Below are 17,912 nucleotides of genomic sequence, written 5' to 3' on the forward strand. Positions count from 1 at the left end.
TCAAGCGGAGTCACATCTGGTGCGTGCTCGGGTGTCGTTCTGAAAGGAGGAAGGGGATTTTTGTTGCTATGAATTTACTGCGTGGAGGCGGCAAGGAAAGGAGAGATTGGAGAGGGACATCTCTTAAAATGAGAGAGAAGAAAAGGGGAAGATAGTCTTTTGTGAGAGCAAAATGAGAGGAAAAGTTTTCCTGTTGGGTAATGTGGAGACCCGATCTACCGAAATTTAATTAGCTTCCTGATTAAGAATCTCACCTACCGCTCACCTACTTTCTCACCTACCGCTCACCTACCTCCCACCTACCGCTCTGATGGTTTTTATAAATAGACTCTTTTGGCTTAAAGGAGAAGTCATATCAAGCAAGACCAAGTCAAGTCCTCTTGAGAGTTAAGAGAGAGAGAGAAAGAGAGAGGAAGGGAAAGAAGAAAATAGAGATTTTCTTGTAAACGTCGAGGCGCTCGATGGTGTAATTCCTCAAAAAAAAATCCTCTGCAGCTCCGTGGACGTAGGCAAATTTGTCGAACCACGTAAATCTGTGTCGCTTTAGTTTTTTTTTCTGCGTGCAATTTTTATCGTTCCAATTTTTCACTTTATTGTCGTCGTTTTTCACAACTGGTATCAGAGTTTGGGTACGAATCTAAGGAAGAACAATGAGCGGAGACAAAGTGATGACATCGGAGATCGAGAAGTTCAATGACACATATTTTGCTTACTGGAGGATGCAGATAGAGGACTACCTCTATGGGAAGAAACTTCATCTTCCGTTACTGGGAAAGCGACCAGAAAAGATGGACGAAGTAGAATGAAATTTGTTGGATCGACAGGTTCTGGGGGATATACGATTAATCCTGTCGAGATCGGTTGCCCACAACGTCATCAAGGAAAGGACTACTACAGATCTCATGGCGGCTTTATCTGGTATGTATGAAAAGTCATCGACAAGTAAGAAGGTGCATCTGATGAAAAAGTTATTTAACTTGAAGATGCCGGAAGGTGTGTCTGTTGCTCAACACCTAAATGATTTCAACACTATCACAAATCAGTTGTCTATTGAAATTGATTTGATGATGAGATACGTGCGTTAATATTGTTGGCTTATTTGTCAAAGAGCTGAGAAGCAATGAGGATGACAGTTAGTAATTCTGCAGGTAAATCTAAGTTGAAACATAATGATTTTCGTGATTTCATTTTGGCTGAGGAGATGCGCAGGAAGGATTCTGGTCAGGTCTCGTGTTCAAGTTCGGCGTTGAATGTTGATTCCAGAGGGAGATCACATGACAAGAACTCAAACAGAGGAAGATCAAAATCAAAGTCTGGTTAGCAGACAATCTGCTGGAATTGTGGCAAGGCCGACCACATAAAAAAGAACTGCAAGAATCCTAAGAAGAAGTAGAATGATGATGCTAATGTTGGAACTGAAGAAATGCATGATGTACTATTTCTGACAGTTCACAGTTCTGTCGATGACTGGATACTGGATTCAGAGGCTTCCTTCCATACATCTTCCCGTCAGAAGTTAATGCGAAATTATATTGCAGGTAACTTTGAAAAGGCATATCTGGCTGATAGAAAAACTCTGAACGTGGTGGAGATTGAAGACGTTGATATTGCACTCCTTAATAAAAACAAATAGACTTTGCAAATGGTTAGACACGTTCCTGAGTTGAAGAAAAATCTCATCTCTTTTGAGCAACTCAATAATGGTGGCAACTCAATAATGGTGGTCATTTGTCATTTGGTAGTGTTCTCAGATAACACCTAGAATGTTACCAAAGTAACATTAGTACTGCCTCGGGATAAGAAAGCTGATACACTATATATGACTACAGATTTACTCAGGCTTGTACAGACCAATGGTGGAGAACCACATGGTTATGAAGAAATCTTGCAAGATGAGAATTTGAGCAAGTGGGAGCTGACCAAAAAGGAGGAGATGAATTCCCTACCAGGGAATCAAACTTGGGAGCTGACAGAACATTTACAAAGAAAGAAGATATTGCACAATAAGTGGGTGTATCAGGTGAAGACTGCGCTTGGTGACAGTAAGAGGCTCAAGACTAGACTTGTTGAAAAGGGCTTTCAGCAGGGGAAGGATATTGCTCATGCAGTGGGAGTTATAAGCAGATATAAGAGTAACCCAGGAAAGAGCTTGGTGGTACAATGTTACGTTGACGGTGATATGTCAACTGAGGGTGTTACTCGTGAGAAGCTGAAGTTGTGCTCAACTTTAGCTGGACTTCTGGCATGAAGACATGGATTTGAGTTGCATAGGTAGATGATATCTTGTTTGAGGAAAAAGTCGGTACAGCTAGTAGATGATGCAGCTAGTAGGTGATGCAGTCAGTGTCCCAATCTACAAGTGGGAGAACTTTTGGGTAATGTGTAGACCCGGTTCACCGAAATTTAATTAGCTTCCTAATTAAGAATCTCATCTATCGCTCACCTACTTTCCCATCTATCGCTCATGTACCACATCCCACCTACCGCTCACTTACCTCTCACCTACCGCTCCCATGGTTTCTATAAATAGTTTCTTTTTGCTTAAAGGAGAAGCCAAGCCAAGCAAGACCAAGCCAAATTCTCTTGAGAGCTAAGAGAAAAAGGGGAAGAGAGAGAGAGAGAGAGAGTAAGAGAGAGAAGAAAATAAAGATTTTCTTGTAAACGTCAAGGCGCTCGACGGTGTAATTCCTCGAAGAAATAAAATCCTCTGCAGCTCCGTGGACGTAGGCAAATTTGTCGAACCATGTAAATTTGTATGTCACTCTGGTGTTTTTTTTTCGTGCAATTTTTCTCGTTCCAATTTTTCGCTTTATTGTCTTTGATTTTCACAATACTTCCTCCCTGCTGCCTGCATAACAAATAAAAAAAATGTGTGTATGTGTGTGTGTGTGTGTGTGTGTGTGAGAGAGAGAGAGAGAGAGAGAGAGAGGTTTTTTGCAAAATTGTCCTTTCTTTCCTTTTACTACCAACCAAGAGAGAAATCAAAAGAGAGAGCGAGGCCGAAGGTAATAAAATAATTTTTTTTTCTTCCTCAATGGGCATGTGTTTATTTAGAAGGAAAATTAAGTTGTGTTGTGACAAAGCGAGCAAAATTTGAAAGTTGAAATTTCATATGACATGACATTAACATGTAATTAATTAATATGATATGTATGTATGCATGTATGCATGCATGTATGTATGTTTTTGTGTGCGTGTATGTTTGTGTGTGCGCACGTGTAAGTGTGTGTGTGTTGTGTGTGGGTGTGTTTCTTGAGATAATTGAGTTTTCTTGCTTGAAAATTTTGAAACTTGTTAAAATTTATGTGCAAAGAATTGGAAGGTTGTTTTCTCTCAAGATATATGAAAGCGATTAATCTTTGAATAGTGAAATAAAATTTAATTTTCTTCTATTCTTGTGTGTTGTTGAATGTGGATATTTTTGTTTGTTTTGTAAGGCTTGGCAATTACTTCTCAGAGTGAGTCTATGTGTGGTCTAATATGTTCTGCAAGGCCTTTTTTATCTTTATTTTTTTATTTAATTTGTTTAGTGTTTGGTGTATATATGTGATTGAAATTTTATTGAGCGTTATATGTGCTAGTTTTTTTTTCTAAGCGTGGATTTTGACTGTTGTAGAAATTTAGTGTGTTTATTTTTTTTATATAATTTAATATTTTGAGGACTAATTGACGCAAATGTGAATCCCTGTATCGGGGGTTGGAACCTGTGGTAAGCCTTGAACTGATTCAAATGAACTGATTCAAATGAGGAGGGGGGGGGGATTTGCCCTCCTAGGTGCTGAAGTTGTCGCCCATAAGGAGTGACCCATTTCTTAGTTACCTAATAGTATTTATATGTTGTTTTTCTGTTCCAGGATTAGATTTTTTGATCAGTTTTTTTGTCATAACAATCATTAGCATCTCTGATTCTCTTTCCTAGGGTTGTATCCAAAGGTCAGAAAGTGCTCCGAATGTAACTTGTCCTGAGGTGGTGTTTATCTACCGTTCCCTGCTCTCCTGCAATCCTTGCTCCCACAGCTACTTTCCCCTTCCATCCCAACTGCCCCTTTTCAACCTCATTTGCAGCCACCAACACTACTTCCTACTCTCAGTCGGGCCCGATTCTTGACCTCCTTATGCGGGGTGTCTCCCGCTTACAATGCAGATACGGGATCTCGCTATTCTGTATCCTAATAGTATTTGTATTTTATTTTTCTGTTCCAAGGTTAGATTTTATGATATTTTGTTTGTCATAACAGTTTTTAGCATCTCTGATTCTCTTTCCTAGGGTTGTATCCAAAGGCCAGATAGTGCTCCGAATGTAACTTGTCCAGAGGTGGTGTTTATCTACCGTTCCCTGCTCCCCTGCAACCCTTCCTCCCATAGCTACTTTCCCCTTCCATCCCAACTGCCCCTTTTCAACCCCATTTGCAGCCACCAGCCCTACTGCCTACTCTCAGTTGGGCCCGATTCTTGACCTCCTAATGCAGGGTGTCTCCCGCTTACAATGCAGATACGGGATATCACAATTCTGTGATCGTGAGAGCGCCTGACTCACTCGAACAATCCATAACCTAACCGAGAAGCCTTGTTTTCGATCTATTTCCAATTTTAGTTTGTTTCCTCTCTTCCTTTCATTCCTTTCTAGCTATTTCCTAGATATGTGTTGTTTTAGGGTTAGTTGCAGTTTTGGTATCTTTTTTTTTTGGAATGTTGACGACATCTCTTTTTTCCTTCGAGGGTTGTATCCTAGGTCTAGCTTGTGCTTTGGTTGTATCTTGGTTTCTGGGTGGTGATTATCTTCCCTATCCTCTTCAGCATTCTCCACACGTTGCTCTTGGCTGCCATCCATTGGTGTAGCCGCCCTAGAACGACAGTCGTATTTTTTCACTGAATTTTCCTATTTCTTCTGCCTGCCCTCGTAGCTGCCGTCTCGGACAGCTGTCTTCTTGCTTTCCTATAGTTCCACACATCCCCAGTCATTGCTGCCATCTTCTCCCCTCGCTGTCGCCACCTAGAACAGCGTCTATTTGTTGTTCACCTGCAGTTTTTGCCTTCCAGCCACCCTTTTCCCTCACCTCCAGCCCTTCCGAATGCTCTTCCCACTCATCTCTTGTTGGTATCTTCCTTTCCAGTCTTCCCCGCCGCTTTCCCCACTCCCGTGGCTATTTTCCCTGATGTTCAGCCTTCTCGTGGGGCTGATGCCGTCCAGAACCACCTCTATTCACTGTTATACTTGCTGTCCATCTCCCATCATCCTTGCTACCGCCCAGGATATCAAGGACCTACTATTTCATTACAACCCCTGCTCGCTTGCTCGGGGTTACCCTCCGAGTACATTTCTGCGTCTCATGAATCATAGCTCTAATAAATTTGAACATTTGCAACATTTAGGAAGTGTTTTTGTGGTCCTAAGGTCATCAACTTTTTTGCCAATAAGGAAAAGTGAGAATTCCTAGTTGGCCTCATCAATTTCTTGGTATTTGTGATCTCGGCGGTAGGAATTGAGGTGGATTCCAACAAAGTTTTAGCTGTAAGGGACTTGTCAACATCTAGCTCAGTCACGAAAATCCGACAATTCCACGAGCTGGCCTCTTTATATCGTCGATTGGTCAAGAAATTTAGTATGATCGATGCCCCACTAACAAAAATTGTTGAAATTAGTCATTTTTGTTAGTCCGAGTAAGCACAACTCAGTTTTGATTGCTTGAAACGGCCTCTATGTACGCTTCAGTTTTAAAGTTTCTGGATTTTGATCTTTTATCGAGATGGAATGTGATGCATCTGACACCGGTATTGGAGCCGCTCTTAGTCATCAAGGATGTTCCATATTCTTTGTTAGCAAAAAGCTTAACAACTCCAAAAGGAAATATTCAACATATGATAAGGAACTCTATTATTTTGCAAGGACCCACCCCATTGGAGTCTTTTTCTTTTAGTTGACGAGTTTGTTCTCTTTACAGATCATGATACCCTTCAACATCTTCAAAATCAAAATACATTGAAATGATGACATGCCACATTGAGTGAATATATTTTATCCTTTCAGTTTAGTCTCAAGCACAAATTAAGACTCTCTAATCATGTAGTCGATACTCTATGCCACTGACAAGCTATTATGTCAGTATTGGAACTTAGAGTTGCGGGTTTCAAACTAACAAGAATGTATGTCGAGGATCCTGATTTATGAGCAGCAATGTCTAGTTGAGAATTATAAAACCTTCCACATCAAAGATGATTTCCACTTCAATGGAAATTGTTTATGCATTTCTAAGTGTTCCATTCGAGAAGTCATATTGGTGGAAGGCCATGACGACGGGGGCTTAGCCGGTCTTTTTGGAAGAGATAAGACTCTAGCTCTTCCAAGCCAACTTTATTGGCCCTTTATGCATTAAGATGTGGATCTTTATGCGAAAGGGTTGTCGCATTCGACATTTAGGCAAGACAATGACTCAAAATTCAGGTTTATACATTTCTTTGTCCGTTCCTGAATTTCCTTGGACGGATATTAACTTGAATTTTGTGGTTGGTTTACCATGCGCTCAACGACACAATGATTCTATTATGGTGGTGGTGGAAAGATTCTCCAAGATGACACACTTTGTACCTTGCAAAATCTTTTTAGACGCCTCTCACATTGTCAATTTGCAATTCAAAGATGTGGTTCATTTACATGGCATTCCATGTGCTATCACATCAGATGAAGATGTTGAGTTTTTAAGCCACTTTTGGAAGACATTATGGGAACCAAACTTCAATAAGTTCCACTTCCCGTGCACAAACAAATGGGTAAAGTTTTATTAGAAGTTTTGGAAACCTACTTCGTTGCTATGTGGAGAAGAATCTTGCATAATGAGATCTTCTTCTATCACAAGTGGAGTTTGCCTATAATTGGCCCCGCATTCAAACTTCCAAATACATCTATTTTTGAGGTGGTTTATGGGAGAAATCCAAAATCTCCACTTAATCTTACATTGGATTTTCCCGTTAAGGCGGTGCTCTTGCACATTGAGGTTCGACTACAAGAAATCCAAAAGCTACATAAAGTGGTTCGTGAGAATATCATTAGATAAAATGAAGTATATCGGTGACAAGCAAACAAGAGTGAAAGGGTGGTCACTTTTAAAGAGGTAGACAAAGTATGTTTTCGACTGAGGAAAGAACATTTTTTCTCGGGGAAGACATGGGAAGCTTAAGGCCAAAGTTGATGGGCCTTTTCGGACTATGAAGCATATTAAAATATTTCTATCACATTCGATGCCGCCAACTTGATTCCACATGATGAAACTGATTCCGAAACTACTTCCATTGAAGAATCCCCGCCAACTTAGGGAGAATGATGCAAGAACTGAAATTGTTATGTTTTAGTAGATTGTTATGCTTATAATTAAGCCCTCTTTCTTAACTATTTTTTTTAGCACTTGCCTATATAAGGCTATTGTATGATAGAAAAGTATCGCTTAGACTGAAAGAAAAATTTTATGAGATGGTGATGAGACCTGCAATGCTTTATGGCGTTGAATGTTGGCCTTTAAAAGAGAAGCATAAAACTAAGTTAAGTGTTGTCGAGATGAGAATGCTTAGGTGGATGAGTGGATTTGTACTGAGAGACAAAATGCGAAATGAATATATCCGTGATAGCGTTGGTGTAGCTTCAGCGGCGGACAAAATTAGAGAGAGTTGTTTTAGATGGTTTGGTCACATTAAACGTCAATCATCTGATGATCCGATTAGGAGAGTAGATGCTTTAGATTCGGCTTATGTTAAGAAATGCAGAGGTAGACCTAGAAAGACTTGGGCATATTGTATAACAAAATGATCTTAATTTATTAGAATTAAATGAAAATATGATACTCAATAGGATGCAATGTAGAAAAAGGATTCATGTAGCCGACCTCATTTAATGGGATAATGGTTTGTTGTTGTTGTTGTTGTTGTTGCTTGCCTCTATAAGGTTTTCCTGTATGTTAGAAGGGGGAGGGAGTGTTTTGAATGGTTGTAATAACTTTTCTCGTATCTTTCCGGGTTAAGAAGTGTACTCAGCATCCTGGAGTGGCGCCCAGGTGGTGATCAACCATCTTTCTTTTCAAATAATGCATTCTTTCTCTTCGTTGGGAATTTCGGTTTAGCTTTCCTTCTTCTGGAATTTTTCAAAGCTGCAGATTTCAGTTTTGCCTTGTAACAGTTTCAAAACTACAACTTATTTTCATATAGTTCTTTGTATCTTTGGTATTTATTCGATCATGTTGAATTTTTCAAAGCCTAAGACGATGAACATGGCGCAATATGCATCTTAGAGCTAGTTTAGTTTGCTATAGTCTATATTTATATCCTTAAGATTTGTTTGGTTGTATATATTTATTTTTAATTTTCTTTCTGCATTTTTTTCGTGAAACTTGTGCTGTTTGTTATCTTGAGTCCATTGTACTTTGGGCCCTTTATAATTTTACCCTTTTTTGCAATCTTGAGCCTTTTGTTGGTGGGCCTTGTAATGTCTTTTTATGTCATGTATGTGCGTCATACGAAGATTTACTTTGTGCTAATTTACCCACCACATGACTCAGCCCAAGTGACTCATTTTTTTCCTGGTTCGGTCACTTGTTGATCATTCTTCACATCATCACTTTGACTTGTCATTTTTCTTTTGAGTTGCCATGTTATCATTCTTAATATGCTATCATGACATTCAACATGCGAACAAATAATTAATGTTTATGCATTGCTTGTATATATTTACATGTTTGCGTGTTTGACATGATGACAGAGTTAACTTAAAATTTTGCACTCACACTAGAGTTCACCACTTTCAAATATTTTAAAATCGATGTAGGTTCATTTTTTTACCGAAAAAATAATTTGTGTGTATTTTATTTTTTATTATTTAGTGTTAATCCGGGGTAGAAGTATTCCATTTATGAATTTCCATTTTCATTGGTGGTTTTCATCGATGAGGATAGCTCTTTGTCTACCTTTAGTTAGAGGTTGAGTATGTCAACATTGTTTAAGTTATATGAAAATTAAACCCATCGTTACCTGATGATAACAAAATTGCCACCAAGTTTTGGCTAGGCTTGGTTGCCAAAGGCTAGCATTCGTCTCCTTGAAATAGGATATAAGATCTTGATGGAGTGAGACATAATTTTGGTTTGATTAAAGATCAATGACATGATGGTATTCATGTTTTGGCCTGATCAAATGCCAGTGACTCAATGGCCTTAAAAGTGTTGTTTTGATTGAAGATCGATGCATCGCGATCTTCAAACTATCTGGATCTATGATAATATATATTCATGTTTTGCTCTATGCATTTATGTGCGAGAGCATTACATAGTGTAGATTCAGGGAAAGTGACTTTGCTGAAGTTGATTGTGAGTTGGGCAACCTTGAGAGAGGAGATCAACCTCACATCACAAGGACTCGAACTGAATTTCTCAGGGCCTGCGCAAGTTAAGAGATGTGAGGAGATGAGAGACAGTGCACAGTTCAGGGCATTAGGGTTTTAGGAGATGGGAAACATTTGACATAGCGGATCATCAAGATAGCATTGACATGCAAGGCCTTTAGAGAAGGTAAACGAGACGCAGGAAGGTAAATGAGAGAGACACAGGAGGCCGCTTCGGCTATCTAGGGCTTTGGCGCATGCAAGATCAAGATAGCTTGCTTTAATGGGGGTTGAAGGAAAGTCATAAGTATGAAGTTGGAGGAGTTGCAATCTGTTATTGTATGCCTCGCTAGGTGGTTGATGAAGGCAGAGGCTGATAGAAAAATATGTGTGTTTGATTGTGTGCCAAGTAAAAGTTATGCCATAAAGGGTGTCGAAACTCAGGTTGGATCAAAGATCAATGATAAAGGCAATCTTCAAACTCATTTCAATCCATTATTGACAACTTTAGATCTTCATAATTTGATCAAAGATTCGTAGTTCTTAATGTGGACATCCTTCATTTTAGAGACGACTCCTTGTTATCATAGTAGCTAGTTGGCATCACTTTGTTTTGGTAGTTTCTGTAGCTATTTTTAAAGGAGGGAGGGGAGTTGAGGTGTTGGTGAGATATCTATTTTTATGATGTCATGGGGGGTGTGAGGATGCATTGGGATGTGACAATACATGCTATGTTTTGTGGCTCCTTTAATTTCACAGGGATGACATCTGAACCCTTTGGTAGCAGGGTGTGGACGTGGTGAGGGTTTCTTGCTAGTGATTTGTGGACATCACTGCTTGGATGGATTGCGGCATAGATGGATGACAAGGAGATGTGGAGCTCGCGATGTGAGTGATGAGAGAGGAATGGTGGTGGAACTAGTGAAAATGTCATAAAATAGGTTTTTTGTGTGGAATTCACTTGCTTGTCCTGAAAGATATGCATTGCAATTTATGACGGAGAAGGAGATGTGCTTATAAAATATATATAGTTGGATTTGACCGGTCAGTTTTATTTATTTATTTTTTGCTTGACATCATATAAAGTGATTTAAAGGCTAGAAAATTTCCCAATGAGTATCCAATTAATCTCTCAAAACAATATAATCAATTTAATGAAGATAATTAGTCTTAATTGAGTTGATTAAGTTTAAGCTTTATGGAACAAGATTAATCCTGTTTAAATTTTTAAAAAATGGGTGCCTTCTTTTAATCAAATTGACTTGATCAGACTTAATTTTGCAACGTTGAAATAATGCCTCTTTTTTAGTACTATTATAAGCAAATTCTTCACCATTATGAAAGACAATGATTTATGATTGCCCTTGGGTTATTGTACTTTGATTTGGTGTTACATGCCTTTGCCACACACTTTCTTCTTAATATCCACTTAATTAACTCCAATGGTACTTGTTTCTTCTGTCAATGTTAAATAAAATGATATGATTATCTGCCTCTTGCTCACTATGCTTTTTCATACTGTTTTAAATGCTCTACTCTATAGCTTATTCCTGCTATAAAATCAAATTGATTCTTTCATTTGATGAAATATTTCTTGCCTTTGTATTATTACCCTCCCCACAACTTAATCCATGATTCAGAAGTTTATTTCCTTGTAATTGACATTAGTATGGGTTTTCCGTTGTTATTGAATGCCTCTGTTATGTTATTTTTCGACCACCATTCAAGTTAATTAATACTAAAAATGTTTTTTTTTAAAAAAAATTTAGAAACACTTATAGTTTGCTGATATTTATTCTTTCTAGTCCCAACAGCACGTAAGATTTTATCATCTTAGTACTATGGTGGGATTATTCAGATGAGAATTTTAGCTATAAGATTAGAAAGACTTGATTTCCAGTGCTACTGCGACTATTTATGTTAATTCGAGGTTCTAAGGTCTAAAGTCACATCAGTTGCTTTATTTGTGCTCACCTTTTTCAAATATGATTTTTTTGCAATAAAAGGAAGTGTTGAAATATCTTGAGCTCATTGCCAGCACCTTCCATCTATAACAACCTAATAATTTATGGATAATATTTCTTTCATCTACAACAGTCGAGCAATCCGTGGATAACAATTTTTATCAACAACATTCCTATAATCCGTGGACAATAGTCTTTTTATCTATAGCAATCTAATAATATGTGGGCATCAAAATTCCATTTTTTTCTTTGTAGTTAATGTTAGATTCTAGAATTGAATATTGGTTTACAAATTTATTTGTCTTTGATGGTTGTTCCTCCTCTTATTCATGTATAAGTTCTCATATTTTTATACACATAACAATGGAATAAAATTTAATCATAAAATCTTTCATTTTTTGCTTACTCTCCTCACTATAATCTTCAAGATGTGGCGTCAGAACCATTTAAGTTTTATTCCCTTTAAGGATCACGCATCCTTCAACATGGGGTCCCTCATCGAAGTTGTAGGTTCTTCACCAACACTAAAAATCAATCTTAACCTTAAAGTAAAAAATTCAGATCCAATATATGTAAAAGTCTTGATGAAATACTTTACTGAAGATTTTCATAGAGGACCATGAATGAAAAAAAATGCAGCAGCTCTATTCTGTCTCTTTCAACCATTAGGATATTACACAAAAGAGAGCCTACTCTTCTCCCAACAAGAATTTATTCTATAACATTATTAGAATGAGTTTGATTGCTCCAAAAGAAAATTTTTAGTTGCTTTCCTTGTAAATTAAAAAAAAAAAACCTACTTGGATGTAGATTTGGGAGCGTCGGATCATATGATAAAAGAAAAAAAAATTTATTTTGCAACTACAACCCATGTCATGAAAATTGTACTTTAAATGGTAGATGATCGATAACTACAATACACACTTTTATTGAATAACCTAGACTTTAAGTTTGGATGATTGGTAGTGCGGAATGTATAAAGAATAATCCCTGAAGTTATGGGCTCAAACAATGAATCTTTTATCCATAAAAAAATTTCACCTCAAATTGCAAACAAGATAAGAAAGATTGACATTTCATCTAAAAATATGAAAATGGACTAGCTCAACTAAATTATTCAGCAAAATCTTGAAATGCTTACTGTGTGCTCAACAAAATGACATGAAACCTTAAAAAATAACATGGTGTTCTAGCAATTTTAAATTAAATCCAACAATTTTGGGATGTGTGGTAATGCAGCAGGTACAGGTGAATGAATAAGCATACTACATTTCCTAAGTACATTTTTCTATACCATTGTGAGAGAGTCATTTGATGTCAGTTTTGACTTTTGGCCAATGCTGTATTGGTCCTTTTCTTAACTTCAAACTTCATTTTTGTTGACATAAAATCCACTCTGAATTGATTTGTTATTTAAAACATCAAGCAGATGGCTAATTTCAAGGTAGATGCCTCATCAGATAATACTGCAGAAGAGCGTACTGGATCAAAGATGTAAGTGTAATTTGACTTGGGGGGATCATTTGCATGTATACCACCCAATTCCTATGTATTTACTCATCTAACACATAAACTATACTTTTTACTTTCAAGCCATCCTAATATTTCAAATCACATCATAAGTACCACCATTTTAACTTTTAAAAGTGAGGTACACCTTTTCATGCAAAGGTAGGGTAGCATGTATGTAAAAATTGAATTTTAGGTGTTACATGTTGTAAATGCATTGGAATTGTGTGGTGTGTATGTAAATCTTCCTTTTTATCTTTATTTCTACTCAAGTGAGTTTATTAGTTTCATATACTTTCAGCCATGAGAGATCAGAAACAAGTTCTGGGTTTCTAGTGCCACCCATATCTTCAGTGGATGCTCGTGAAGTACCATCTAAAGAATTATTAACCGTACAACCGGTTTTTGTTGCCAAAGATTTCATTTCCCCCATAAATACCGAACCATCAAATTTAGCTAATAATGCCCTTATTTTAAGCGTTGAGGAATCTACAAGCAAGTTGATCATAGCTACAACCAACTGTGAGAGAATCACCAGTCTTTCAGAGGAGAGGAACTCTCTTGCTGGTCTTGATCTATCTGTTGCACCTTCATCTGTTTGTCAAATGAACCTAAACCTTGAAGCAGATATACAATCTGACGATGTTATGCTCGAAAATCATAGAGATTCTCAAGGCTCGTCGACTCCGTGCTGCTCCCTTGTTTTCACGGATGAAGAAAATGACGCGAAAAGCAAAGAAATAGAATGGTTGGAAAGCCTCGATTATGCATTAAGGGAGAAAAAGAAAGAAAGAGGTACATGCTCATTGACAGCGGACAGCATTTCCGTGATGCCGAGCAAGCCAGCTGAGCGATCTGCGAATAGTAAGGTGAGCATAGAGTATAGTTGATGATTACCAATGAAATTTTTGTTAGCTAAAAATGCAAATCCTCGTGCTTTTTAAAATTATAGTGTGGTATAATTTTTTGTACTTTTGTTGCAGAACATAGGAATTGATTTCGTGGATCAATTAACCGCATTACCAGAAAAGCATCTGCCGGCAAATTTTCATAATCGTAGCTGTAAACAGCAAATAAAAACTGAAAAATTCACTTCTTTTACTGATTTTCTGGGCTGCTGTTTGCCTTCAAATCCCAATATACCATTGGACTTGAACACCACAGCGGCACCCACTGGCTCTCATTTTTGTTCCAATGGGACTGCATCATTGTTCACCGCTAAGCATATAACTCAAAATTCTGCAGCTGAAATTTTGTTAAATGGAAAGCGAGCTTCTTTATCAGATAAGCCAAAGAAATATTTTAGCGAATGGTCAGAAGAAGAGCTGGATTTTCTTTGGATTGGTGTGAGAAGACATGGAGTAGATAACTGGAATGCCATTTTAAGAGATCCAAAATTGCAATTTTTACAGTCAAGGTTCCCTGAGGATCTGGCATTGCAATGGGAACTAGAGCAGAAGAAGCTCTTAAATGGCTTCCTTCTTCCTCCGGCAAGGCTTTCCAAGCCAAATACACTCTCTACTCGATTATTGGAACCTCACTATACTCCTAAACCTCATCCATATCCAGAGAATCCTCATTTTACCGAAACAAGACTCTCTCTTGGAGATGTCTACCTTCGCAAGGAGAGCACCACGAGAAGTTCGCTCGGATTTGTCCTTCCTCCAACAAATAGCGAGAGTTCGTCTTCCGCTCCCTTGCTCGGCAGCTTCTTGTCAATGTCCTTATTTCCCGGCGCTGCATTAAGACATAAAACTTTCTGTGGTGGATCAATGTCAGCAATGTATCAAATGGATCATGGTTTTCACAAACAGTTCAGAGAAAGATCAGGGAGTCAACAGAAGCCGGCAGGTGCAGATCTCCCTCATTGGCTTAAAGATCTCAGGGGACGAGGAATCCTGAAAAGGAAAAGTATGGCTTCTGGGAAAAAGAGTGGCGTCATGAAGACTGAAGAAGCATCAGCATCCATTGAGGAGTCTGGATGTGAAAGGCCTGCAATAGGTATTGGAGCTTCTTCTCATCAGAAAAATATAATTGATTTGAGCAATAATGTTACAGATTCTGCTATACCAAATGATTTGGTTGTTTTAGATAGTGATGCGTCTTCTGAGGAAACAATATCAGATGATCAAAACAGGAGGCCATAGCAGAGCAGGATCCAAATCGGATAGATTGAGGAAATATTTCTGCAGGATTTTGTAATTCCTGTGCAGTTTTGTTGTATGTATGTGATGTACAATTGTTTTATGAGAATCTACGAATTTAGTTGGTTAAAGGGTTATTGATAGACCTTATTGGGAACGCAAAGGATTTTAGGTGTATGAACAAGAGGTTTTATATAAAGTTCTTGTGTAATGCATTACTGTATAATTCAAATATATATATATATATATATATATATATATTGCTATTTTGAGCGGTCGTGACACTTCTGTTTTAATGATGATGCGTTTATTAATTTTGACATTCTTAGGAATTTGAAGTTTCGATCTTGTTTATAAGAATATTTTCATGGTAGCAAAATGGTCTTGTTGCTGGGATTTGATGCAGTGCTTTTGGAAGGTAGAGCATTACCATAATGCGTTTATATATACATGCATGAAGAATAAAATTCTTGCATGTACTTAACTATATATATATATATAAGGTTCTTTTTTTTTTATACATAGCTTCGAAAACTTTCAAAATTATCTATTTTACATCCAGATTTTCATAATTACAAATCTTAGAAGAAAATCTCCACCTTGTGAATATTCAACCCCTTAGGAGAAGTCATACCTAACAAATCTCCACCTTTGCGAATATTCAGCCCCTTAGGAGAAATACATCACGAAGTTTCTTACACCAAAGTGGGTTGGGCAACCATGTCAACTAGTAACTGCAAATATTCAACAAGTTCAAGTAACACAAGAATATCTGGCTTGGTCAACTTTTCTGCTACATTTTTATCATATGATCTGACAGAGTGATCTTTACCTACAATTGTACTCTTCAACAGTTTATAGATGTTACAATCAAGTTTCATAGCTCGCAATGCCTTCAAAATTCATTGATGTATCAACAAATCTTTCACCCTTGTTTGACAGAATCTGAAGTTCCCTGTTTCATTGAATTTCATTATCTCGAATTTTACACCAGACATTGTCATTTGAAATTAATCCTGCTGTGAATTTTTTTTGCTGCAACTCCTGCGACAAACCTGCAAACTCCATTGTTCGAGCACCACCTATCGCAACTGCATCTGCCGCAACTCTACATGCGACAAACTTGCGAACTCCTTTGGCCGAGCACCACCTGTCGCAACTACTCGTGCGACAAATTTGCAAACTCTTCCGTTCACAAACACTCATGTTCGCAATAACTGCACGCAAACTCCTGTTCACGAGCTTCACCTCGCCGAATGCCACGAAAGTTCATGAAACCAGCGAACCCTAGAACATTCACTTCCAACCAAAGAAAGAAAATTTTCTGTGTCTTCAGCCTGAATCAAAAAAGAAATACAGAGGGACTTGGGAATATCCTCCAGCAACAAGAAATTCCAGAGAGAATTCAAGAGGAAAGATTCCCTTCTTTCCCTGATTCCAACCGCCGAACTCCTATAACTGGGGCTTCTCGCGAGCTGCAGAGTGGTTCGTTCGGACCGATCCTCTGCCGAACACCTACGAAACCCTTCGCGAAATCCAACTGGTGTCGAAGATCTTCTCCAAACCGAACACCTCTGCCGCGAATCCTCTTCACGCGACCCGTCTGAGACTTCGCTGTCGAACTCCAAACTGCTACTCGTCGCTGAATCCAAACCTTTGGACTCCTAATTTCGCAATACCTGTGAATCCTTCTCCCAAGCAGTTATCGAACCGCCTCCGGAACCGCAGAATTGCCAACGAACTTCCTCCCGTGCTCCTCTGCCGCGGATCTTCCAGTTCGAAGCAATTTCGTAAGCGGAGAACTCCTTCGCTGCAGAACTCCTCCTGCGGCAAAAACCTCGCCAAACTCCTCGCAAACTGCCGCGCGAAACTGCCGCAGTCACGAACTCTTCCTCACGTTTGCGATTCGCGAACCCTGACGCTCCTCTGTGATTTCCGACTGCGAAGCTCCTCGAAGAACCTTCACCTTCGTCTCTGTTAAAACTGTCGCGAGCTAGTCTGCTCTTCTGCGAACTGCGATCTCCTCTGTTCCAATTCGCCATGATCTCTTCCTCTTCCTTCTTTCTGCATCGATCTCCTCCGCCCTAGAACATAACCTCGCTCTCTCTGATCTTCTTTCTGCATCGATCTCCTCCGCCCTAGAACATAACCTCTCTCTCTCTCTGATCGACACAAAAGAATAGGGATCCACACAAATTTAGGAAAAAGCACAAAGATTTAACAAAGTTCTGTCTGGAGCTATTTCAATAATTAAGAGGAGTTACATATCCTTAGGATTACGCAACTATTTATAGATAAAACCCACAGATAAATTTATAAATATGCCTTCGCTCCCCCCAACCAACTAATCCAAGAGACACATATTTTCACATCAAGAGACGCCTTTTCATTCCAGGATACACACCTCTCCAAATCTAAGAGATCCTAAATTCTTAGTATATGAGTCATATCTAACATAATATGCATCTCAAAGTTGCTTCATTATATTTAAGGGATTTCACATTTCAGTTACTAATATGAAAAATGAAGAGAACAAGTAAATCGAACAAACACATTTTCTTCCAATTTTTAATAAATATCATACTAAACAGTTTGATGTGGAAGAACTTTGAATGAAATCTAATTCAAATTATTTAGAAATTTGTACAACTTTATGCAATTGTTAACTCATCCATCACTATTACAAATTTCATGATTGTTTTCTTTACATATTTCAATAAAAGGGCTTTGAATTTAGCTCGAAGATTATTAATTGTTCGAAAATTGATTCAAATTTTGGCTCGGATCGAATAAATGAGCCGAGCCATGAGCTGAATTTTTGAATCAAGCCTTTTTCGAAACATACATGGACCAACTCGAACTAACTCGAGATCGGCTCATAATAATATACATACATACATACATACATACATATATATATATATATATATATAT

At 38.2% G+C, this 17,912-nt stretch overlaps 1 protein-coding gene across 2 annotated transcripts in view; it reads left to right on the plus strand.

The window, feature by feature from the left end:
* LOC110025162 overlaps nucleotides 1-15,171 on the plus strand; it is a 42,140-nt gene extending 26,969 nt beyond the window's left edge. For both annotated transcript variants that reach the window (XM_020725469.1, XM_020725470.1), the window contains 3 exons: nucleotides 12,755-12,819; nucleotides 13,136-13,703; nucleotides 13,818-15,171. In XM_020725469.1, the coding sequence (XP_020581128.1) occupies nucleotides 12,755-12,819; nucleotides 13,136-13,703; nucleotides 13,818-14,981 (1,797 nt within the window). In that variant the 3' untranslated portion in view covers nucleotides 14,982-15,171. The remainder of the gene's footprint in view (nucleotides 1-12,754; nucleotides 12,820-13,135; nucleotides 13,704-13,817) is intronic.
* Nucleotides 15,172-17,912: the final 2,741 nt, after the last annotated feature.

Source organism: Phalaenopsis equestris, unplaced genomic scaffold (genome assembly GCF_001263595.1).
Source record: "Phalaenopsis equestris unplaced genomic scaffold, ASM126359v1 Scaffold000291, whole genome shotgun sequence".
Classification (NCBI taxonomy): domain Eukaryota; kingdom Viridiplantae; phylum Streptophyta; class Magnoliopsida; order Asparagales; family Orchidaceae; genus Phalaenopsis; species Phalaenopsis equestris.